Source organism: Stegodyphus dumicola, chromosome 9, assembly GCF_044657685.1.
Source record: "Stegodyphus dumicola isolate Sdum_Otavi_A_Nest chromosome 9, ASM4465768v1".
Classification (NCBI taxonomy): Eukaryota; Metazoa; Arthropoda; class Arachnida; order Araneae; family Eresidae; genus Stegodyphus; species Stegodyphus dumicola.
In genome coordinates, this window is record NC_140776.1 from 43,811,567 (window position 1) to 43,838,844 (window position 27,278).

The 27,278-nt window shown below is 30.3% G+C and overlaps 2 protein-coding genes across 6 annotated transcripts in view; one reads left to right on the top strand and one right to left on the bottom strand.

Annotated features, from left to right (window-relative positions):
• The window catches only part of LOC118196066 (beta-hexosaminidase subunit alpha-like), a 72,407-nt gene extending 52,613 nt beyond the window's left edge, over positions 1-19,794 (bottom strand). Inside the window, exons 1-5 of one of the 5 annotated variants that reach the window (XM_035367449.2) lie at positions 19,655-19,794; positions 18,754-18,875; positions 7,907-8,204; positions 886-1,010; positions 635-745 (exon numbers count right to left, since the gene is read on the bottom strand). In XM_035367449.2, the coding sequence (XP_035223340.1) occupies positions 635-745; positions 886-1,010; positions 7,907-8,204; positions 18,754-18,855 (636 nt within the window). In that variant the 5' untranslated portion in view covers positions 18,856-18,875; positions 19,655-19,794. Of the gene's footprint in view, positions 1-634; positions 746-885; positions 1,011-7,906; positions 8,205-18,753; positions 18,876-19,267; positions 19,512-19,598 lie in introns of those variants that run through there. The other 4 variants (XM_035367447.2, XM_035367450.2, XM_035367448.2 and 1 more) reach the window with 4 other exon arrangements.
• A 44-nt stretch (positions 19,795-19,838) lies between these two features.
• Positions 19,839-27,278, top strand: part of LOC118196067 (protein SSUH2 homolog) — a 137,284-nt gene continuing 129,844 nt past the window's right edge. Inside the window, exons 1-2 of the mRNA XM_035367451.2 lie at positions 19,839-19,992; positions 20,888-21,060. Coding sequence (XP_035223342.1) covers positions 19,976-19,992; positions 20,888-21,060 — 190 coding nt within the window. The 5' untranslated portion in view covers positions 19,839-19,975. The remainder of the gene's footprint in view (positions 19,993-20,887; positions 21,061-27,278) is intronic.

Genomic DNA, 27,278 nt, shown 5'->3' on the forward strand with positions numbered 1-27,278 from the left:
GATATTAATTCAGAAATATAATTTTCTTATTTTTTAACTAAGCACATTCTGTTTTGGAGGCACCCTTTTTTTCAAGTTTTTATTGTTTGTCTTTATTTGATCTTTAATATATTTTTATTACAAATTTATAATTTGTCCTCATTCAATCTTTGATGCTTTTATTAGAAAATTTGTCCCTTTTTTATACATTTTTATTAGAAATTTATCATTTGTCCTCATCATATTCATTAAAAAAATTTTCCTTAATTTCAAAATTGAGGTGGTAAATGATAGAGAAACCTTAAAAGAATTAAAGTCATTAAAAATTGTTAATTTAGACTTTTTTAACATTTATTTTATGTATGTTTTTTAGAAAAATTAGATTTTTAATTATTTCCTTGAAAGTGTTCTCATTTGATTATTTAATAACTACTATCAAAATACTTCCTCAAATCAAATCAAAATACTTCCATATTGAGATAGTTTTAAAAAGAATCATTTGTCAACACAAATCATTTAAAAATAATTATGTATGTTAGAATACAGCATAGTTGCAACTTTTTTTTTTTTCCATTCTGTTTAAAAAAAGGTATTTAATAAATTCTTTGGAGTGTAAAACATAAAAAAATAAAAACATTTTACAATGAAAAAATACCAAATTTTTCAGCAAAATTGGCACAGGAATGAAATGCCTAGAAGTGTCCAACAGCAAACCCCGGAAAGAAAAGCGTGGGAAGTCTAATACCATAGTTGTATTTACAGCAAACTACATAAAACATATATAAATATTAGAAAACTTGGCATGCATATTTCAAAGCTGAACTAAACTAGTTTAATTTCTTAAACATGCATAAAATGTGTTTTAAGTTTAAAACATGAAAACGCTAAAATTAAATTTCTATTTACCAATCCAGGCTGAAGTTGATAAACTAGCTGACTAAATGTCTCTAATCCTCTAAGAGCTCCCCATACTGTTGTACTGAAGAGTAGAGCTTGATTAACAGCATCAGGAGAGTTTATTTTTAAGAGATCTACATGAAGAAAAATATAAATTTATTATTAAACAAAATTATTATATTACTGATGGTTTTGAATTTTAGAAAGTTACTATTTTCATTACATGATTTTGATGATACAGAATGTAATCTATACTATTGGGAACTAATCCTAACACAGTAATGCTACTAATACAACAACTAACGTAGCATGATAAATTTCACTGCCGAAAAGAGATTTAAATGATCACTTTAACACACCACACAGGTGATTTCTTTAGAAGTTTAACATCATATGTGCTACAACATCTTTAGCCATAAATAAATAGACAAAAATAACCATATTCACATAGGGCATATGTGTTTGTCTAGTTTTGTTAAAAGCATTGTCTTTTTTATTATCACACCGGGAATGAGGAAATTATGCATGGTGTTTGTCACTCATATAAATCCTTAAGAGAGGATGATGTTCCGGGGGGGATCATCACCGGCATGTCAAATCACCTCTCTGTCACTCATATAAATACTATTGGACCATGTAAAACACTTTTTTGGTTGTAACACTGTTTAGAAGCTGTATTAATAACAGTATTAGTATGTAGATTAATATCCAGGTAGATTAGATTATGTTTATGTCTTTAAAATCATCTAACTGTAATAGCTCACTTTTTTTTAAATATGTATAAAATCATCAGCTAAGTATATGAAACCTTGTAATTTTGCCACAGCAAATTTAGCCCAGATACTATACAGTAAAAGGAAGTTCATGACATTGCAACAATTAAATCTGAAAAGACATTCAGTACTGCTGTATTGTTTATGAAAACTGTATTTTAAAAATCTATTAAAATATTATTTTCCCCCAGTTCAAGCTACTATCAATTCGAAAATTTCTTTAATATTCAGAATAAATATATTTTTTTACAAATTATCAGTTATATTTACAACTACATTTTTAGCTTTTTAACATAATTATCAAATGAATTAAAAAGTAGGAGTATTTTACTTTATGCATTTGAAAATTTTTTAAACAGTTGTAAGCTGATTATTACAAATTTAATATTTTTCTCAAATATCAAACTAATACATATATTGCATATATAAAACAGCTATAAAATGTTTTTGACAAACTGTACCATAACCATATTTTTGTCAAAAGAATACTGTAATTATAGTCATAAGAAAATAGAAAACATAACATAAATAAATGTACCATCTATATGATATCCTATACTGTTTACATTAAATCATATAAATACTATTGGATATTCAGGAATGAAAAATTGGTATTATATATTTAATAGAATTAACATAACATTAATTTATAAAATAATATTTTTTGTAATATTTTAATGACATTAATTCTTCTTCTATTCTAGCTTAATTAAGTATTATTAATATGACAGAAAATGTAAAATAATTTATATTTGCAATAAAATTACAGAATGAATACACAGTCAAAAGTCTTTAATCCGGACTCGTCGGGACTTCGGATTATCCGTTTTTCCGGATTATAGATCATCAGTTTAAATCTGGCAAGATGGCATGCAGAAATTATAAAATTAAAAATATGAAACCGTAATTTATGAAATAAAGAGCAATTATGATCTAAAGGGTATCAAAATTTACAAAAAAAAAAAAAAAAAAAAAAAAAAAAAGCTTAATATTTATTTGTCTACTTTATTAAACATTTCTTTCAACGCGTGCATGCGTAAAGCATACATTACGCATAGTCAAAATTAGAAAATTGCAACCAGAAAACTATTTGATGTGCATTCGTGATATTTATAATGACAAGGAAATTGATTTAAATCATATCGGAGTACATCGAGATTAAACACAACATTTAGTAAGGAATTATAAGCCGAATAAAATAAAAACATCTGCCCTGAAGATAGGATAGTGCTGACAGATCAAGTTCCAGTTTATTGCGCGCCGCGACGTCCCTCCCCCCACACTGCAGAGCTGCGTGAAATTGATAAACAGATTTCGGAATGGTTAGAGAAACAAATCACCTCTCTGTTACTTTCTTCATGCCTTTATCCATTTTTTGCAGCAATTCCACTTTTTGTTTAATGGACATCGAAACATGCTTTCGCTTTGCAGGTCCTTTGGTAGCTCCAGAATCAGAAACTCTTTTTGACATAATCGGAAGTTCAAGCTCACTTTTTATAAAATTGCTCTAAAAGTCTGCAAAAAATAATAAGCTGGATCCAATTAGAAGATTAAGGAACAACGCAATCTGCAACATTAACTGAAATAGATAATTAGATCATTTTAGCTTAGCTTATACTGTCCGTTATATATTAAACGTGTATGCATAAAGGTATTATGCACATGCGTAAACACACAGGAAATTTGTAGCTTTGAGGTCCGGATTATGGACGTCCGGATTAAAGACTTTTGACTATATTATAAAGTTATTGCATAAATATTGCATGACTGAGGACTTTATGACGTTATTTTAAAAAGTAAATTTTAGTAGCATATCAATATTCTTATTCACACTTAACATGGTGCCAGCTGTCAAATGCAGTAGCCTGTTTACACTGTGTTATGAATAGCTGCACAAAGGTATATGGCACTTATGTATTAGTGATCAGGGCATATTGTAAAAAGTTACCGAATTTTTAGAATATGCCCTGATCTGTCACCCATATTCATAACAATTTTTCAGTTTTCGCAAGAAACATTGCTTATTTTTACATGCTTTCATTTTGTTGCATTCCAAATTCTAATTATTTACTCACTCGTAAACAAGTTTGTTGATTAATTTTTGGAATACATAATTAAAACATAAAATATGTGTGTATATTATATTTATATAAAAAATGTTTTGTAATTTTGCTTGCAACATCATTCTTTAGCTTCTGTAAAAAACTGTCAAACAGTACCAAGGTAGCTGCACTTATATATACAACATTCATAACATTTAATGTGTGCAACGCTAAAACTGCATGTGATGCTAAATTTATGCAAGTCTTTCAGTTTTTTAAGTGATAAGAAATCACTTTGTGCACGAGAAAAACAACAGTTTTGTTCTCTCCATATACACAACAAACTGTTTTTGCTTAAAAAAAAAATTACAGAATTGCACAAATGTGACATTGTGCACATTAAACATTATAAATATTATATTCATTATAGATAAAATAGTTTATTCTTTTCATGCTTATATATCATTACAATTGTTACCTTTAAATTAGATTTTGTGCCAATGTATTATGGATGGCCCTAAGTTGTGCCCCAGCTGATAGAAAAATATCATTAAAACTATAAAAACTGTTATTCTTTTAAAACAAAAGACAAAATACTTTTAAATGCAATTAAATAAATTATTTATTTACCTAATCACGTAGCTCATTATTTTGGAAACATAAAACAATAGGACTATAACTAGTATGTATTAATTTCTTTTCCACTAATATTTATAGGAACTAAATAGTATATAACTGCTTTTCATTAATATATTACCAGTGTATTTAAACTTAGCAAAGAACAACAGGACTATAAGTAGTATGTATTAATTGCTTTTCCACTGATATTTACAGAACTGAATCGCATATAACTGCTTTTCATTAATATATAACCAGTGTATTTTACTGAACATCATATGCCAATTTATATGTCATGCATACTCATCTAATAATTTGATAACTTTTGAAAACATGTACTATATGATCATTTTATATCAATTAAATACAGTACATTCTCATTAACATGAATCCCAAGTGACCAAGTTTGTGTTAAAAAAATTCATGTAACCGGGGATTTTATTTTTCGTGTAACCGTAATTTTATTTTTGGAATAGTTTTCCCCATATATTACCCATTTACAGTATATAGGTATATATGTACTACATTATATTATGTATGTCTTCATAGGATACACTACAGTAGTACATTAATTACTGAACTGCAGCAACTTGAAAAACTGCATTACCTAGACCTTTCTCTGATGAAAACTTTCTGTACATTGCACTATCACAGACGGGAAAGAAAATGCCTGGCTAACTTCTAGGCCAACTGTGCTCATGGCTTCTGTAAAATTAACAGTCAGTCTGGATGTTACAGCAAGACATTCTAACATTCTGAAGTATCCATGGTGAGTAACACTTAGGATATGTAGGAGACTCGCTTCTGATGACATGTCTTTCACCACAGACACAACTGATTGAACAATAAATTTCACTGCAGCACACATGGTAAAATCATCCTCTGCACATTCCATTTATCAGGTGAATTAGTATCGTTGTCTTCACCTAACTTGTCAACAGGATTAGCATCTTTATGCCTTCAGGCTCTGCTAAAATAGTTCTGTACATGTTACGATGACTTGAATTCTCAGGATGCAGCAATAGCTTTTATTGCCTCAAGTAAACACCAGTTGTTTCCACCTTCTTTTCAACAATGCAAATTGCAATATATAACGATGCAACAAAATAAGAAAAAACAGTCCATAATTCATGCTAACTAAAATCTGCATTAACCAAATTAAAATTCCTGCAATATCATTTACATAGGTGCCATGCCGAAATTTTGTTCATGTTAACCACCTTAAGTGGGTTCATGTTAAGGAAAAATTACTGTGGTTAAAAACATATAAATAAATAAATAAACAAACTTAGTTTTATTTCAGTTACAATAAACAATAAGCAGTCTGGATAATGGAGTTTCGAGAACTTTTGAATTGAATAATTGAAGCTCTATTGCAATTTATTTTTAATAACTAAGCTTTTAAAAATATTACATTAAAAGTCCAACTTTTTTGGCATTCAGCTAACTGCAGTATTATAGAATTAAAAAAAATCTCCCAAAAATTAATAAATGAGAGATTTGTAATGCTATTATAAAACTTGCAATACTGTTTACAAGGATACATTGTCATTAACCTGTGTGATTTAGGGCTGCTCAGTGATAAGCATTATGTCGTAACCCAATCATAAGAAGTTGGTTTTGGTTTGGTGTAAATTTCATTAACTCTTGATGAGTTAGTTTAATTTTTGTAATGAAGGATATAAGCTCTTCTTCTCTGCAATTAAAAAAATTATTAATATTTGAGACTACATGAAGTAGATGATTTTTCAAAGTTACATAAGCTGAACATAAAAGAGCCATGATATGCAACTTTCAAAACATATAAACAATGGTGATGTAATGTGAAAAAGCATGAGAAATGACTTCAGTTCTTTATTTGATATATCCATAATTTGTATATCTTTATTATTGAATAAAAAATGATACGTTCATTTAAGCTTCTGCCCAAAATGATTGGTGACATCTCCACCAACTTTGTGTGGCAGGAATTCATATTTAAATTAAGCCTACAAAATATGTCAGCTTTTATAAGACTGAAGTGCATTTTTTTTCCTCTCCCAAAATCTTAATTTTAAGTGTAAGTTTTTGATATTCAAGTTTTTTATACATTCAACTATAAAGAAATTTCACATATCCAGAATTCGGCATTTTCCAAGCTAGTCAAACTATTATTGATTGTAATTTGTTCATTGTAAATTGAATGCATTAGTAACATTTTTTTTTTTTTTTTGTTTTGTTTTGTTTTCAGTACGCAAATAAATAAGATGCATGCATAAACAAGCAAGTATTGCATTTTTACTACTGAAATTTAGAGACAGAATACAGCAATTTACAGAGCAAAAGCTCTATTAATCCATAATAATAAGAATTAAAAGATACACAAGCTAATCTTTGGAATATGGTAACAGGTAGATTGGCGACATTTTGGTAAGGTGATAAAAGTTACTAGCTAGGGCTTTAGCAGTGTACATGGATAAAGTCAGGAGCGTGCGCAATGCCATTTTTGTGCAATTCTGGGATGTTTTTTTAAGTGAAAATAGGTCGATGTGTACATGGATACCATGTATGTGCGGCAAGCAGTTTGCATTTCTGCCCTTTCTCCAATTTCGCACCTAATCTTCGTCATGATTAAGCACTTTTGTTCCATAAAAGTTTTAGCGGTACTTATTATCGTAACCATGTTGGCGCGATTTGTAAGTTTGAGTAAAAAAGTATGAATAGAAAGAAAATGTACATTTATTAATTACAGATAATTTTTAATACAGTTTTTTATATTATTTTGTTTTAAAATATAAAATACCAATTAAACCCTTCCAGTTTCGAATTTGAATAAGTTGTAGAATTATTTTTTCGGCGGAAATCTTTTGGCTATTGCTTTTAGCACTGATTGAAAACCGTCTTCGCCATTAACAGCTTGAGCTTTGCGCCATATAAATTCGATAAGGTATGAGTCAAGATGATGACGGTCTGTTCCTCTCTGTCACATGCGCTCTACATGTTGTGTGTGAACGCCCGTGTTGGGACCCACAAAGTTATATTTGTGATTAACAGTTCCATGCAGAAATCCAGCATTTTCGAACTCACTTGTATTGTATCCTTTCCAGCAATCCGAATAAATGATGCTTCCTTCCTTGATATTTTCGCAAATTTTTTCCATGAGGGTAACGGCGCTTCTGTTAGGTACAGTAACCAAAAAAGTAATTAAAGTATTTCAGGGCATTCAATCTAACCAGTAAGAAAAATAATTTCTTTACGAAAAACTACGTATAACACGTAGGGTTGCTGTAAGTAGGGTCGCCAAATTTGGCGATTTATGCGAATTTTGGCCTGGTTGCATTAATACGTAAGTACCGTTTTAGCATAAGCGTAATTCGGCTAGCAGATTGTTGGAAAAAAATTTTGAGTAAAAAAAAAATGCCTCTACTTCGTGAAAACAAAATGGCGTCCAAACAAAAACTAGCAGGTTGCTGTAGCAGTCTTGGTCGCCAAATTGTCATCAAAAAAATCGCCAAGTTACCATAATCCAAAGATTAATCGATACATCTTATACTCATTACAACTGATTAAAATGTTTTAGTATAAGAAGAAATCCTGTTATGAAAATGACCTACTTACATTGCTCATCCATATTCATGTAAGGATATTTTTCACAAGAGCCAGCTATTTTAATAGTTAGATTATATAACTGTCCATTGCTATTGATAGGTGAGTATTTCAAATTACTATGGCTATTTTCCATTTTTGAGCAAGAATCAATAAAAGTTAGTTTCTGATATCGTTCAATAGCTTTCAGTATTATATCACATTTACTGCTGTGAAGAAAATGGAAATTTTCAGGTTGAATAGTGAAAAAAGTCGATTCAGCAGCATACTGTTGAGGCAATGGCCATGGCTGCCCTTTAGTAGGATTAATCTGTAGGGTTAAAAATAATCATACTTAATTAAAACTCTTGGTTATGGATATGCAATCTAAAATTAACATAAAAAATTAAACTCAGATTCTATAAAAGTGTATAAATAAAATGTTAACCAATTGTATGCAAGGTATGTAATATATGACATTACAAGCTTTATATATATTAATGTATTTTCAATTATCTTAATCAGATATATTATTCAAAAATAAAATGAAGATTTAAGCAGTATGGAAGTTTATAGCTCTTAATCTACTTAATTTTTAGGCAATTATAGATTGCTTGAATGCAAAAGATGAAGTTATGATCTTATGTCTTACCAGAACTAGTTAAGCATGACAGATGGAAAAGATAAACACCTTATGAAACCCTGTGTTTCACACAGTGGAGTCACTTGACAAACATATAAGGATTGCATCTAGTGCTTTTCAGTTGTGTGTAGTGTTTCATTCATTAATTCATAACAGACAGATTCAGTTTGAAAGATAAATACTTTTCACTTTGATGAATGGCAATGGACTGGAATGAAAAATGAAACTATGCATTGACAGTGGACGACATTTAAAATGAAACGTGAAATCGTGTAATAGTCCTTTCGAACTACTTAGAAAAAAAAAAAAGAAGAAGAAGGAGAACTTGATGAAAGTAACTCGGAAAACAAGAACTCCTCTACTTTTACTGCAGACATGGATGAGAACATATTTCAACTTTCAATGCAATAATTAACTCATTCTTATTTGATAGCAAGTTTTGCTTTATTAACTTTCCCAGTGTTGCAGATCTGAAAATAAACAAGAATACTTTCACGAGCATCTCTGTAATGATTCTCAAAATAAATTAAAAGCTGAACATAATATTTATTTGTTTTATGTGAACACAAAGTAGTATTAAAGTTTTTTTTTTTTAAGAACTCTTTTCAAATAATGAAGCTGGACATAAAAAAATTTACTTGCTAGAAAATTTTTTATGAACATTCACTATTCCGAGGAGCAAGAACTCCTGTTTTATGAAAATAATATGTATGCTTATGGTTATCTCTCAGGGGGAACTGTTGTTTATGGTGAAAAAAAAATCCTTTGATCAAAGTGCCCTTTTGATACTTTATAGCAGTTCTTCCAAATATAAAATTTCAACATTCTACTGATACTTATCTATCTGTCTAAAGCAGTGATAGTCAACCTGATCCCTACCATCTATAGTGAGCATTCCAGCTTTCATGGTAGGTGCTAGTGGGAGCAACCACACGGTGCTGATCCAGTGACTGGAACACCTGATCCTGCTTGACCAACAACAGGAGATGAGAAAGACATCTCAAACACCAATCAGAAAAGCACGCAGCCTTCCAAAACACACGACCATGCAACAGACATTCAAGCACATAAGTTTTGTTCACATTATGTAAGTGGAGCTAAATTATTACATAATCAAAACTAAAGTCCGTCTGTACAGTACAAAGTCCAAAATCCGGACTCGCCAGGACTTCAGCCATTCCAGATATTAGATCATCAGTTTAAACCTAGCAAGATGGCATGTAGAAATTATAAAATTAAAAATATGAAATCGTGATTTATGAAATAATGAAGTATTTATGATCTAAAGGGTATCAAAATTTACAAAAAAAGCTTAATATTTATTTGTTTACCTTATTAAATATTTCTTTCAATATAAGTTAATTCGTTTTTTGTGCTAATACTTTCTCTTTAATTCTGTAGACAGACATAATCTCTTGTTTAGTTACATTGTTGAAGTCCTGTAACTGCTGCTTCGAGAATTGTGACTAATTTGTCAACCGAAATTTTCTCATTTTCAGTAACTTCTCTGTCACTTTCTTCACTATCGGTAGTGGTACTTTCTGGATCTAGAAACATATTACAGATTTCGCCATTCATTCATTGATTGATGATTGAGAATTGAGATTGTCATTACATTGAAAATATTCTTTTATATCATCTTCATTTATTACCGCTTCTCCACATTTCTTTACAAAATCCGTTAATTGGGAAATTTCACCTTTGTTTTGTGATATCCGAAAACCTTTAAAATTAGCGGCTATCATCATCAAATTTAGCTATCCTTCATTATACATATTTGGCTATGTATCACAAGCTTGGCGACTAATGACAAGTTGTTCCTTTAAATTTTATCTTGCTTCTATTGTGCACCGAGACTGCCGCAATAGGAGCTTTGGCGCTGGTTCTGGGTTTATGTAAATAACAAATCAGTTATTCTTAATTCAAATAGCCCTAAATGTAATCTTTGGGTCTTTGAGTATCATCAACAAATTCTATTTTAGCATATGGAAAGAAATTTTAGGCAAATTTTTCCTCGTCAATATTTTTAGTGCATTTAACATAAATCTGTAACCATCGAAGAGCATAATGTCAACATAAAAGGTTACCATACTCCTTTATTTTTCAATTACTAGCATAAAAAAATTGTTTAGGCATCGTTACGTGATTACATTACTCAAGTTGTCATGTTTTGATAAACATGCGGTGATGAAAGGAAAGTATAATAAATAATTATATTCGCCAGATTTGCGTCAGGATCAACAATGTACCTATGTGGAATGTTTCGGTTTCAGATGTGTGCCAAAAAGCATATACGCAGCAACAGAACCAAATTACTGATCGTACAAATTTATGCTAATATGTTTGTTTCTACAATAACAAGGTACTATCTTATTTAGTGTCGAAGTGAAATTAAGAATCGGGGCTCTGCAGATGTTTTATTATGCACGGAAGGGGGGAATCAAATGCACATGTGTAAAGCGTAGGAGAAAAACGTTGTTGTTGGTTTTGAGGCTTGGATTTTAAATCATTCCAGATTATGGAATCCAGATTTCAGACTTTGTACTGTAGTTAGAATTCTGAGAGTAAGCACATGCTTACAGCTTCAAACAAGATATTGTGAAATACAGTCAAAAGTCTTTAATCCGGACTCGTCGGGACTTCGGCGATTCCGGATTATCAGTTTTTCTGGATTATAGAATCATTAATTTAAATCTTATAACATGGTGTGCAGAAATTATAAAACTAAAAATATGAAACCGTAATTTATGAAATAAAGAGCAATTATGATCTAAAGGGTATCAAAATTTACAAAAAAAAAAAAAAAGCTTAATATTTATTTGTTTACTTTATTAAACATTTCTTTCAATGTAAGTTGTTTAAGTTGCTTCGTTTTATGTGCTAATACTTTCTCTTTAATTCTATAAACAGACATAATTTCTTGTTCAGTTCCACTGTTCAAGTCCTCTAATTGCTGTGTTGAGAATACCGACTAACTTGTCAATCGAAATTTTTTCGTTTTCAATAACCTTTCTGTCACTTTCTTCACTATCAGAAGCGGTACATCGAAACATGCTTTTGCTTTGTAGATCCTTTGGCAGCTCCAGAATCGGAAATTTTTTTTGACATAATCGAAAATTCAAGCTTGCTTTTATAAAATTGTCCTAACAGTCTGCAAAAAATAATAAGCTGGATCCAATTAGAAGATTAAGGAACAACGAAATCTGCAACATTAACTGAAATAGATAATTTTAGCTTAGCTTATACCGTCCGTTATACATTAAATGCGCATGCGTAAATGTATTATGTGCATGCGTAAACACTACGCATGCGCAGAAAGTTTGTAGCTTTGAAGTCCGGATTAAAGACTTTGCACTGTATTGCAAGTCCTTGTCTCAAAAAAAAAAAAAAAAAAAAAAAAAAAAAAAAAAAAAAGAAAAGAAAAGAAATATGCATGTGGCTATTCATCAGAGTATCTGAAGTTTTCTGGAGTTTCACAGAATATCTTGCATAAACAACATCCAGTGTGTTTATTTTGCCATAACATTAGATGAAATGAGCCAAGTCGATTGAGAGAACATCTTTGTAGATTGCATCCAAATGACAAGGAAAAGTGCCTTGAATACTTTCAGGAAATATATAAAAAAATTTAAAAATTGTTCAACTAACATTGCACGATTTAAGAAATAACATACAACGAACGAAGATGGATTTATTGCAACTTATTGAATTTCACAATTAATAGCAAACAGTAGTAAAAGCTATAATATTGAAGAAACTGGGCTGATCTTTGGAATATGGTAACTGGTAGTTTGGTGACATTTTGGAGGCGATAAAAGTTACTACCTAGGACTTTGGTAATAATGTGAGAAGCACTCAGTTCCGATTACGGATTATTTTGTGTGAGGGAAATGAGAGATTATGAGATATGTCATATGACATTAATGGACGAATTACAGTTGTTTAATCGGAAAAGGGGGGAAATCTGGAAATTTCATATTTAGCTATATTCTGTGTTGTGTGAAACGTGACATTAATGGACGAATTACAGTTCTTTAATCGGAAAAGAGGGTTAATTTGGAAAAGCTTCATTGTGTGTTGTGTGAAATAGTGCTGATTAATTTTCGGATTGCATGGCGCTATGTAAAGTGAATTGTAAATTTTTAATGTGTTTATCTGATAATAATAATAAGTTGAGATTGTGTGAAAGGAAGGATATTACAAGTTTAAATGGCGGTGCAAGAAATATGGTGAAAATGGACATTTTGCGAAAAGGAGTGTAAGGAAGGGTACGTGGTTTGCTGAAAGTAGTTTGAGTATAGGTGAAATTTTATTAATTTCTTATTACTTGGTGAATAGACTTCCAGTTGACTACTGGATTTAGGATTTAGAAATTAGCAGTTGTACTGCAGCGACGTAATGAAGATTCTGAAGAAGATTAGGTAAGTTAGTATTTTTAATCATTTGAGGATATTATTTTTATGCATTGTTCTAAACGTAAGGAGTAAATAAATTAAAATGGTATTATTTGAAAATTGTTATTAGCAATGATTTAGTTTAAAGTAATTAGGATTGTAATCTAATTTTTATTAATTTAATGTATGTGCTTACTTATATTTGAAGTAGCGTTTTTTAATTTAATTATATTTTAATTTAATGATCATGATTTTGTGAGTTATATGTTTTGGAATATGTTTGAGTAGTATATGTTGAGTATTTTCATGCATTTTCGTGAAATTTTTCTAATTTATGAGAAAAAAGCAGTGTACATGGATATAGTGAAGAGTGTGCGCAATGCCATTTTTGTGCAATTCTGGCATGTTTTTTTAAGTAAAAATAAGTTGATGTGTACATGGTTTATGTGTATGTGTTATTGTGAAAAACGCGCAAGGAGTTTGCGATTGTAAACTTTTTCCCAATATTGCAGTGAATATTTGTCATTATTAAGCAGTTTTGTTAGATAAAATTTCTAGTATAAGTGTAATTTGGCTAGTAGATTGTTAGAAAAAGTGTTCAGTAAATAAAAAGAAAAGAAACATGTCTTTACTTTGTGAAGACAAAATGGCGGTGGAAAAAAAAAATAGAGGGTTGCTGTAGCAGAGTTGGTCGCCAAATTTTCGCCAAGTTACCATAATCCAAAGATCAACCAGAAACTGTAATAATACCCTTTATAAGAGAATTTATCTTAACACTAATGCATCATCATATGCATCACATTTTAAAAACATTTTCCTTAAGCAACTGCACAGTAAAGCAGTTAATTGATGAAATGATAGTTAATGTGGAAAACCAACTTAGAAGTACAGTCAAAAGTCGTTAATTCGGACACCCATAATCCGGACCTCAAAGCTAAAAACTTTCTGCACATGCGCCGCGTTGACACATGCGCATAGGCGTTTATGCGTACGCGTAAGACCTTTTACCACTGCGCATATGCGTGGGTGCAAGCGCAGAATACGTTTTTGCGTGTGCGTTTTATGTATAACGGACGGTATAATCTAAAATTATCTAATTAATTTCAGTTAATGTTGTTGATTGCGTTGTTCCTTAATCTTCGAATTGGATCCGGCTTATTATTTTTTGCAGACTGTGAGATCAATAAAAGTAAACTTGAACTTTTGATTATGTCAAATAGAATTTCCAATTCTGGAGCTCCCAAAGGATCGTACAAAACGAAAGTATGTTTCGATGTTCATCAAACAAAAAGTGGAATTGCTGCAAAAAATGGATAAAGACATGAAGAATGTGACAGAGAGGTTAGTGAAAACAAAAAAATTTCCATTGACAAGTTAGTTGGTATTCTTGGCACAACAATTAATGGGACTTGAACAGCGGAACTTTGTAACTGAACAAGAAATTGTGTCTGTTTATAGAATTAATGAGAAAGTATTATCACATAAAACGAAGCAACTTAAAACAACTTACATTGAAAGAAATGTTTAATAAAGTAAACAAATAAATATTAAGCTTTTTTTTTTTTGTAAATTTTGATACCCTTTAGATTATAATTGTTCTTTATTTCATAAATTAAGGTTTCATGTTTTTAATTTTAGAATTTCTGCATGCCATCTTACGAGATTTAAACTGATGATCTATAATCCGGAAAAATCGATAATCCGGAATCGACGAAGTCCCGACGAGTCCGGATTAACGACTTTTGACTGTATTCTCCAAAACTCTTCATTTTTTATGCCAGGTGGACGAATCTACCATTGCAGATAATGATGCTTTATTAATGGCATATGTATACTATTTTAATGAAAATAATATATTACGAGGAGAAACGCTATTCACAATAAATCTCATCACAGATACAAAAAGATTATCTATATTTAATACTCTGAGAAACATACTTAACAAAAAGCAATATTTATTTGAATAATATTGGGTTGATCTTTACAATATGGTAACTGGTAGTTTGGCGACATTTTGGAGGTGATAAAGGTTACTACCTGGGACTTTGGTAATAATGTGAGCAGTACTCAGTTCCGATTACGCATTATTTTGTGTGAGGGAAATGAGAGACCATGGGATATGTCATGTGATATTAATGGACGAATTACGGTTATTTAATCGGAAAAGGGGGGAAATCGGGAAAATATCTGGAAATTTTGTATTTGGCTTTATTCTGTGTTGTGTGAAACAGTGTTGGTTAATTTTTGGATCCCATGGCCGTAACTAAAGTGAATTCGAAATGGGTATTTAGTGGTAGTGAAAAGGGTAGTAATAAATGTTTGTTTAAGGTTGTGCGAGATAGAAATAAAGATGTTTTATTAAGTTATTTATTTTACCTGGTACCTTGCTGTTAAATATAAGTATGATTTTAAAGATCCTGAAACAGAAAGAAGAAAAGTTTATCGGACACATAATCAAGATTCTGAAGAAGATTAGGTAAGTTAGTATTTTTAATTATTTGAGGATATTATTTTTATGCATTGTTCTAAATGTAAGGTGGAAAGGAATTTGGTATTATTGGGAAAATTGTTATTAGCAATGATTTAGTTTAAAGTAATTAGGATTGTAAGGTAATTTTTATTAATTTAATGTATGTGCTCATTTCTATTTTAAGTAGTGTTTTTGAATTTAATTATATTTTAATGAAATGATAGTTATTTTGTGAATTTTATGTTTGTAGGAATTTGGTATACGTTTTAGTTGAAGTAAACGTGCATGGAAATAATTTAAATATCTGACACTAAGTATTTGTAATGGTTGCGGTATGAATTCGTTGGTTACGTTTATAATATAATAGATGATTTAGAGGTAAAAGTTTTTGGATATTTTATTTATTTTATATGTGGAAATGTTCATATTTGGAAAGGGTAAATACTTTTTCGCAATCAGGTAATTTCATATATGTTCTTTTTACCGGGATTAAAGATTGAGAAAATTGTCATGTATTTTCGTGAAATTTTTCTAATTTATGAGAAAAAAGCAGTGTACATGGATATAGTGAAGAGTGTGCGCAATGCCATTTTTGTGCAATTCTGGGATGTTTTTTTTAAGTAAAAATAAGTCGACGTGTACATGGTTTAGTGATATTTTAATTAAATGATAGTTATTTTTTGAATTTTATGTTTATAGGAATTTGGTATACGTTTAAGTTGAAGTAAACGTGCATGGAAATAATTTAAATATTTGATACTAAGTATTTGTAATGCTTGTGGTATGAATTCGTTGGTGACGTGTATAATGTAATAGATGATTTAGAGGTAAAAGTTTTTGGAAATTTTATTTATTTTATATGTGGAAATGTTCATATTTGGAAAAGGTAAATTCTTTTTCGCGATCAGGTAATTTCATATATGTTCTTTTTACCGGGTTTAAAGATTGAGAAAATTATCATGTATTTTCGTGAAATTTTTCTAATTTATGACAAAAAAGCAGTGTACATGGATATAGTGAAGAGTGTGCGCAATGCCATTTTTGTGCAATTCTGGGATGTTTTTTTAAGTAAAAATAAGTCGGCGTGTACATGGTTTATGTACAATTTTGCAGTGAATATTTGTCATGATTAAGCAGTTTTGTTTGATAAAATTTCTAGCATAAGTGTAATTTGGTTAGTAGATTGTTGGAAGAAGTGTTCAGTAGATAAAAAGAAAAGAAACATGTCTTTACTTCGTGAAGACAAAATGGCGGCGGGGAAAAAATAGAGGGTTGCTGTAGGAGAGTTGGTTGCCAAATTTTCGCCAAAAAATCGCCAAGTTACCATAATGTAAAGATCAACCAAATATTGTTGTTGCAAGCACTATATGAGCACTATTGATGGAACACCATCAATGGTAGGTCGCTATCATGGATTTGCAGGAAGTGCCAAATGCTTTATGTATTCATTGTGTAGTGCACAGATAACATCTTGTAGGAAAACATCGGAGTACAAATCTCTATTGATTGTTAACTATAATAATTTGAGTTGTAAAGAAGATCAAATCCAATTCAAAGAATGAAGGAATGTTTTGACAGCTTTTCCAGCACAATAATGAAGATTTTAACAAGATAGTTTTTTTTTTTTTTTTTTTTTTTTTGCACACGGAAGTTCAGTGGCTGTCAAAGGGTACATCTTTGGTTAGATTAGCAGCATTATATGATAGTGTCATAATATGATAGTTTTTTAAAGTAATAACAAGACCAATCTGTGTCGAGAGTTAAAAAGAGTAAAGAATAATGCCTTTTACTTGGCAGATATTTTGAAGAGATTTAACAATGTCAGTTTGCAACTTCAAGGAGCTAATAAAAACTCTTATAGAGTGCTACAGTACTGTGCTATTATTTATTGACAAACTTGAATTACTTTGTCATAATCTACTGAAGGCACAACTTCATCAATTTTGTCAATTATCATTTATAAAAGATTATGTATAGAGGATACTAACAGGTTCAGTAGCCACCTCAACGAACTTAAACTGGACAGGGAAAAACAATTTGAAGATATTTTGAAACTGAAGGTATATGACTGGATGAAATATCCTTTTACCACAAATACTAAAGAGGCTGATTTAACTTGCCAAGCCAAGAAGAATTGTCAGAAATTAGATATGATCAGTGCCAGATTTATGTATAAGCTGCACAAGCTATAGCTTAGGGCTCCTACTTTCTTGGGGCCACCTCCAGAAATTGTACCATATCCCGTATAAAAAATTTTACTTGTACTCCTTATAGCTTAGGATCTCTTCAAATCTATATACGGTCCTGGATATTATGAAGAAAGTAAACATAAATTTGACAACAGTAAATACAGAAACCTACAAAAAAAAAAAAAAAAAAATTGCCAGTCTTATATCCAAATTTGTGGAAAATTGTATACAGTTTATTGGCTTATTGATACTTTTCCCTATCTTAGATCTTGTGGAATCAGGAATTAGTGCTGTTAATTCATATTAGAACAAAGGAAAGAAAGCTGCTGAATATTTCTGAAAGAGAAGACATTCATTTGTTACTCAAAAAAATTTAACCGATATTCAATATTCAGTTACCCACCATCAGCCTCAGGGATCTCATTAATAATATAATTAACTAATGTAATTTTTCCGTATGCAAGGTAAAATAAAAGATAGATTGATCTACAGTAAGTAGTTTTATAAAGATTTATTCTGCCAAATTTCATGAAAATAAGACAAAGTCATTTGGCAAGTAATTAGTATTATATGCCTTTAACTTGCTGTAACTCTGCTTTATAAATTTTATAAAGTAAATTTACTTCCCTACTATATAAATCACCATTACTGTGAAATCAGTGGGTGGTTAGAAAATTTTACTACTAACAGAGATACAAGAGTGGTAGGTATAAAACGGTTGACTACCCCTGATCTAAAAGAAGGGATGCCTTCAAGGAGGGACTTTTCAAGAAAACTGATCATATTCATCAACAGTAAGATACACAATTTAATTTCAATACACTAATAAAGAAAAGACATCAATTTAAGGAAAATAATATGAATGAAATAAAATGATAAAATATACCTAGTAGATACATTTTAATAACTCATATTGATTCATTAAAAGCAATAGAAAATTAATAAACTTTACCATGTTAGAATAATTAATAACCTGGAAAAATCTACAGTTCTTAGATATACTTAATTATTATAATGGGAAAAAATTAGAATTAAAAAAATCATACAAATAAATTTTAGCCAGGAATTACAACTTTTCTGTTTACAGAGGGAAAGGTAAAAAAAAAAAAAAAAAATGTGTGTTTCTTCTCACGAGAGGAAGAATGAAAGATTATATAAACAAATGCAGCAATGAAAAGAAATACCTGTAAATCATCCTCATGTAGTTTAGATGCGATGCCTTCTGGTATATGTCCCAAAGAAGATGCAAATGATATAAATAAGTAAATTATCCCTATTTGTTTCATGATGACTGATGAATAGAGTTCTATAATGAGTTTAAAAAAAAAAAAAAGCTATCAAAACATAAAGAAATTCTACAGGCATACAAAATTCAGAAGATACATGTAGTTAATTTATTTAGAGCAACAATATAACATGTTATTCTGACAGTTTTTCTACAGAAGTTACAAGAAGTAACCGATGGGGAAAAAAAAAAAAAAAAAAAAGAATTATTTGCATTAGTACAAAAAACCGCACTCTACTTTATAATGGCGATATTATTTTTAATATTAAAAAACGATTAAATATATTTCAAAAGAGTTAAGTGACACTTCTCCTTTATGAGTATAGGGGGAAAAAGAAATACGCAATTAGAATGAACATAAGAATGATATATTTGAAATATTTTGTGGGCAGAAAAAACATACAAGAACTCACTCACTAAAGTTACATTCCACTCAAATAGCGCAAAGGTTCTGAACAAATCAGACAATAAAACATCCACAATATAACATCATATGCTTATCATCACTGCACGATAAATTCCAGATTATGATTAAAATTGAATTTTATTCATATCACCCATATCACTGAAATTCGCAAACGTTACGAAATAAAATGAGATAAAAACCAACAACTGAACTGTCTATTTTGATCAAACATGCCTAGTGAAAGTTTCAGTGAAATAATAAAATGCAAAATATAAATACATCTGAATAACAACAATTTATTACAGACAGATAATTCGAAGTATTTTAAATTTTTTTACTGGAAGTAAAAATTATTTTTTGTTCATGTGTTTTATACATTTGACGCTATCTTAACCTGTTATTTAAAGGAAAATATATTTTTTTTCCCCTGCAGCGAAGAACAAATGGTAATCGCTACATATTTTACTCAGCGTTTTTCACTTCAATCATGTTATCCTCACTACGGTCAACCGAGCAACTTATTTCCGCTTTCCAACTATTATTGAATAAACTTCAATTGACTGATGCGTCTGCGCATGGGAAATAAGCGAAAGTAGTGCTAGGAATCGCGTCTGCGTGAAGATACATTCAAGAAGTGGGACATTTAATTTTCACAATGTAAGGGATGTACCGTTTTGTTTACAAAGAACAACTCTTTTAACTTTTGGCAGCTATCATGACTGACAAGACCAGGTAGAACGATTGCTTACTAAAGATTTTTATATCTGTCATTTTAACATTATATGGAAAGTAAAAGTTCGCCAAGTTTATATTAAATGATTACTTCATAGCCTTCTTGTGGTTTGCTCAAAACTGACTTTCTGCAATATCAACTTTGAGAAATATTTTATACTGATTTGACCTCCTTTCTTGTTGTTTAAAGAAATATTTGCTTTGTTGTTTATAATTCTGAAGTACTCATGCTTAAAAAGCAATAAACAGAATAACATAAATCTCCTGCTGATGTTACATTTCTTGGTTCGTATGTACATATAAGTATTTTTATAGCTTTGTATATTTAATAAAATGTAGTAAATTTATAATTAACAATCTATTTTTCAGGCAGTTTTAATCTTGTAAATTTATTATACACTCAAAATAACTATAAAAAAATGTGGGTATATATCATAACCTTCACTTTGTTTCCTACCTATATGTAATATTCATGTGGTAATTGAAAGAAAAGGAGAAATGTTAGATAATATAAAACAAATTTACATAACAAATTTATTTATAATTAAGTATGAGTATGGAAATTGGTTTAATCCTAGTATCCGGTGCACACGGGATTTGGCTACTTTTGGCGACTTTATGATGAGCAGTAAAAACGGGACATATACGATGAGTAGTTAACGGGTCATTCAAAGAAAATATACAGTTAAACATAGTATATATACTATGTGTGTATAATATATATATAGACGTTCTTTGGATCATTTTTGGTGTTGGCGATAATTTTCAAAGTCGCGCCAAGGCTGCACTGTATACTAGGATTTTACCTGGAAATTTTTCATGAAAATAATGTGCATTTCAGAAAATGTTTGAATAATTGGTATATATGTTTTTTTTTTTTTTTTTTTTTTCTTAGAAATGTATGGATTTCTGATAAACAAACAGTGGCCCCAAGTGCCCCACCACTTCTCTCTCTTTATGATGATTCATATACAAAATGTTATACTGGGTTAAATCATGTAGCATATTCTTTTCCTGATAACAATACTCCTGCATTACTTGGTGAGCCTGAAGCTCATAATTTACATGGTGAGTGAATTCCTTTGCAGACATACTTATAATTTATCATTTGCACATTTTTCATTTGATGAGTGTAATCAGTCAGAAAATTTCGGAGATTGAAAAATATTTAGGATAAGTTTTATTGAAAGAAATTACTGATGTATTACTGATGAAAGAAATTACTGATGTATTACTGATGAAAGAAATTACTGATACTGTATAACCTAATAAATATTTTATTGTAAGAAATTATATAACAAATAAATTATAATGCTTTCTTTTTTTTTAATCAAGTTAAACTGTTTTCTCATGATTGCTATTTATTTTCAAATTGTTTCAGTATTCTGTCAGATTTTTCAAATTGGTTTTTGGAAACTTTTTGTCCATCTTGACGTACTTTAAAAATTGTAATGTGTTGGATTATTTATAATCTATTATATAAAACATAGTTCTGCATTTTAAAAGTCAATTTAGAGCTTCAGATGGTATTTTTATTCACTCATGTAAAAAGGCAAAAGTAATTTTGGTACTTTTCCATTATGCACCTGCCATGCATTTCAGCTGGTTTTTTAGTTGTAAATAATTTCTAGTGTATACAATAAAAAATACACAATGTGTTTACAATAAAAAATACACAATCTATCTAATTAATCTAATTTTGTATCTGTAAAAGAGAAGCCAAACAGTGTGAAATCTGTGAAAGAGAAGCACCTCATCCAACCCAGTGATGGCACTGTGGTTGGATGAGGTGCTTCTCTTTCACAGATTTCACACTGTTTGGCATTTCTTTTACAGATACCAAAAAGCATAGCAGATGCATAACATAAAAATACATAATTCCATATATTAATAGTGCTGTTGCCAGTAAGAGTGCAGTAAATACTAATACAGGCCACTCCATAGTAGGAATTTAACAAATGCCTTTCTTCCCCCTTATAAAAGTCATCATAAATTTAGTGTGTATTCTTTATTAATCTATCAATACTATTTACCAATCTAAGAAAAAAAATTCTGCTGTGGCAAATAAATGACAGCTTTCATTTTGTAACATAAAAATCAGGGTAATAAGTGAAATAAGGAAAAGTGTATTAAATTTTCATACATTAATCATGCGGGTGCACATATATATATTTTTTTTCTGAATTAATTCTATGGTTTAGATTATGAATAAACAGAGGCACTACTAAAAAAAATCTGGATATTAGATTGAAGTTTGGTAGAAGTGAAGTTTGTACTTTGAAACACTTTTCTGGTGAATACAGCAAACTCTTTTTCCCAATGTCCTTCCAATGCACTTCATGTCGAATTGTTATGCAGAGATCTGTGCAGTCTCACTGGCTCTGGAATACCTCAAGATAAAGATTGATTATTTCTCTAAAACAGTTACTCTAGATGATTCCAAAGCAGCCATCCAGGCTGTAGTTATAAATCATGACACAGATACCCAGATTATCTCAGAAATAAGTCAAACCTTGAACTTTCTTTATAAACACAACAAAACAATTATTTTTCAGAGGATGCCTTCACATGTAGGTATCAACAGTAACGAAAAGGCAGACTCACTACGCAAGAGAGGAATACTTGAGCCACAAAACAGCAAACCATTCTCTTCAAAGTCACTTAAAAAGCATATTTTTGAGAAAATAATGGATACTCTTAAATCTGACCAGGCAGCAAAATGAACAGGCAAATCCTGGGCTAACATTCAAGACACATGGAAAAAGTTTTGTCAAAAACCCTATAAAGATGCTGTGGCAAACTTCAGACTGCAAACAAGGCACGATTGCATGGAACATTAGCTTAATAAAATTGGCATCCTTCCATCTAGCATATGCCAAATTTGCAATTCAGGTATCATGAATGCAGAGCATCTTATATGCCCAGGACTAGATAAAGAGTCTCAGATGCGATATCAGATAGAAATTAAGCAAATTATACTGGAATGGCAGAACTTGCATGAACTCTTTTAAAGACTACATCTCTCATGTTCCTTTTGTTGTTGTTTAAATTTTTAACTTTTTACTTTGGTTCCCATGTTCATTTATTCTGATTCTTACTTTAAACATTTGTTCTTTTTTATTGTTTATCATTGTTCTTTTGTGATACTTGAGCTGTTTTATGTTTGAATTGATCTTTCCAATAAAGCCATTTGTAACAACACTTTTCTAACTAAGTGGAATGGTTGTTAAAGCATAATTTTTTTTATCTTCCTACTTTTTACATAGTTGTTCCTCTGGATTTACATGAAGAGTAAAGCAATTTATTTGGCAAAATTATAATGACACAAACCAACTATTAGTTCATTAAGTACTATCTTTCTGTTTTAACTTCTTGAATTAAATTATATTAATTAACTAAGTATAACTTTAAATTTAAAAAATTCATAATAATCAATAAAGTGTTGGTTTCATACTCCGAATGGTAGAGTATTTCTTGCAGAATCTGTATTTTAAGTGAGCAAGGCTTAGTAATGGGATTAAAAAGAAATAAGAATTGCTTTCTGTCAAATAAGCAGTTAAATATGCTATTGTGTAACACTAAGTGGTATTTACATGGTATCCCATTGACTACCAAAGTTTTCTACCATTCAACCATAAAACTTAGCAGATATCTCTCCAAAGTTGCAATCCACAACCCATCAAATAGCCACTGATGTGGGAAGTATTTAACCCATTTCACTTTTTCATTTTGTAAAAATGTTTTTTTGATTTTTGCTATTTTATTACATTATCTGATTTTATGGGAAACTCTGTTGAGAATACTATAAGTACAAACTTTCCACAGATGAATTTTTCGATCTCTTGCTATTTTGTTGGCTGTATCCAGCTGTTCTTCAACACGGTGCTGCTTCATAAGCCCATTCAACAGATGTTAATTTCTTGATAAACTGGAGTGCAGTCACAAATGTAATTCTACAGTCCTCAAACCTTTTTTTTTTTTTTTTTTTTTTTCAAAATAGGAAAAAGGAATACTATAGCTATAATAATTAATTTGTATTCTTGTTCATAAAAACAAAAGGTGGCTTAGTTTAATACTCTTTGATTACCAAACTAGTAATTGTTTAGTTTTTAATTGTTAAATTTGTCTCTAATTTTTTAGGCCCTTTTTCTCTATGTTGTTTAATAAAGCAAATAAATAAATTCTGTGGTAATGCCAAAGAAATCTGAGAGATTAAAAATAAGAATAAATTTTACATATTACCATTAAAAAAATTACTGAACTGTCTTGAGATGATAACAAAATAGATTATTTTTGCAAAATAGATGCATTCACGAAATAGATTATTGTTTCAAAGTAATTGTAAAATAAAAAATGAAAGTGAAGAGCTCAATGATGAAAAATTAAAAGTGATTTTTTAATGTTTTATATCCAGAGACCCTGAAAATGGAAGTAATATGCCCATGGTCAGAAGAATGAAATAATATGAATAATTTAATTTTGCATTGAAACATAAAATATAAATAAATAATTTTCAAGATTTCTTTGAAATAACTTTAACAGGAAAATTCTGTAATGAAATTCCTAATAGTATAAGGAAAACTAAAGTTATTTTGAGGCTGTGACTATTAATAGTGCTGAAGCTAAATAAGCTTTCAGCTCGATGAACAATGTTTCTAAAAGAAGATTTTTTTTTTGACTGTATGGCATTTTTCAGTTTTAATGATAATCCCATTAAGTAAGAAATATTTAAGAGAATTTAGTCCTAAATTTTATATAAAAAACGTTTTTTGAAAAATCATTGCAAAGCAAATAAACTTAAGTGAAAGAAGTATATAATCTGAGGTAACTTCAGATCAAATGTATCACAAGATAAAATTCATTCATTATTTTATGCAAATTCTGTGATATTTAGTGATTTTTTTAATTTTTAGGTTAAAAAAAAATTGGGGGGCTACTCATGTACATTTATTTGTACTTTTCTTTTTATGAAGCAAAACAAAATCTTTAATTATAAAATGTTATATTATTTTAATAAGATTGGGTGCAAGTTCTTTACTAATATTTTCATAGCTTACTACAGTCAAAAGTCGTTAATTCGGACGCCCATAATCCGGACCTCAAAGCTACAACCTTTCTGCGCATGCGTCAACACGCGTGCCCGTAAGACCTTTACGGCTGGGAATATGCGTGTGCGCATGCGCATAATACGTTTACGCATGCGCGTTTAATGTATAACGGACGGTATAAACTAAGCTAAAATTATCTAATTCAGTTAATGTTGCAGATTGCGTTGTTCCTTAATCTTCAAATTGGATCCAGCTTATTATTTTTTGCAGACTGTTAGAGCAACTTTATAAAAGTAAGCTTGAACTTTCGATTATGTCAAATAGAATTTCCGATATATATTTACTAATATGTAAAGGATCTACAAAACGAAAGTATGTTTCGAAGTCCATTAAACAAAAAGTGGAATTGCTGCAAAAAATGGATAAAGGCATATCCTTTTTTTCTCTAACCATTCCGAAATCTGTTTATCAGTTTCACGCTGCTCTGCGGCCGGGGGGGGGGAGACGTCGTGCCGCGCAATGAATTGGAAGTTGATCTGTCAGCACTATCCTTATCTTCAGGGCAGATGTTTTTATTTTATTTGGCTTATAATTCCTTACTAAATGTAGTATTTCATCTCGATATACTCCATCTTTGATATGATTTAACTCAAGTTCCTCGTCAGTATAATTCGCTTCTAATACTGAAGAAAGTGACACAGAGGTTATTGAAAACGAAAAAATTTCGATTGACAAATTAGTTGGTATTCTCGACACAGCAATTATAGGACTTGAACAGCGGAACTTTGTAACTAAACAAGAAATTATGTCTGTTTAATAGAATTAAAGAGAAAGTATTATCACATAAAACGAAGCAACTTAAACAACTTACATTGAAAGAAATGTTTAATAAAGTAAACAAATAAATATTAAGCTTTTTCTTTTTGTAAATTTTGATACCCTTTAGATCATAATTGTTCTTTATTTCATAAATTATGGTTTCATATTTTTAATTTTATAATTTCTGCATGCCATCTTACCAGATTTAAACTGATGATCTATAATCTGGAATTGCCGAAGTCCCGACGAGTCCGGATTAACGACTTTTGACTGTAGTACCCTCAGCACAAAATAAAATTGTAGAAGCTATTTTACTAAAAAGAATATACCTGTATAATTTCATCAATGAAAAGAATCACCAATATAAATTCTAGAAATTGTTCAGTAAATTTCCATAATCATAGGATTAATTAGTTGGGAACTCATCGCATCATTGGTCATTATGAGGTAATTCAAGTTCGGGAGATAAAGAACTGTCCGCCCCCCCTTTCTTCTTTTTTTCGCAGTGTACTTGGGATTCTTTTTAAATTTTGTATAATGGATATTGTCAAGTGTTTGCTTCATTTGAAAGCTCTAAGTTCGCTTTTGTCAAATAATACTCTTCTTAGGCGAATCAGCGATATGACTGATGATGTAAAAGAGGCATTTGTAAGTCGTATCAAGTATACTAAATTCGGATTATAAATGGATGAATAGACTGACGTCACTGGGTGGGTGGTTTCAACAGTATTTGTTTGTTACAGTTATTACCAAGTTATTCATTTGAGATCTCTACCAACTAGCATATTCATTGAATGAAATACTTAATCTTTTGGAGGAAAGGAAAACGTGGGAAAGGTTTTAGATACACGGAAAAATGATCAATCCTAACGCTTGAGGCCTTTCCAATGTTAAAGTAAGGAAAAAAGATGTGGGAGCACCCATTGCGTTTTTCATAGACATGTGTTCACTTTGCAAAAAATACGCTCTACGATAGTATTGAATGATGCTATTGAAAATTAGTTTTAACATCTTAGAACCAGGCTCTTCAAACTAGTATGTGAAAACATGGAAAATCATTCCCAGTCGCTTCTGCTACACGATAAAATAAGGTATTTGTTTCGAAGAAAAAGCTAACGTGCTTGGTGGAGCTGTATAAATAAGTGACAGCATTTTTGATGAACCATGACAGCACATTAACAAATAAGTAACAGTACATTAACAAGATTTTAAGCGATTATTACTGGGTGGGCAAGCTAGTCTGTTTGGCCAATATTTGTAGCAAAATAAACGAAATGAGTCTATAACCGCAGCCACAAATTTTGAAGCAAAAACTAAAGTGCTTTTTTTGAAAAGGGAACGTATGCATTATTTGTAGTGCATAGGAAAAATACATCAACTGTTTCCCTCTTACAAAACACTCTTTCAATGAAAATAACG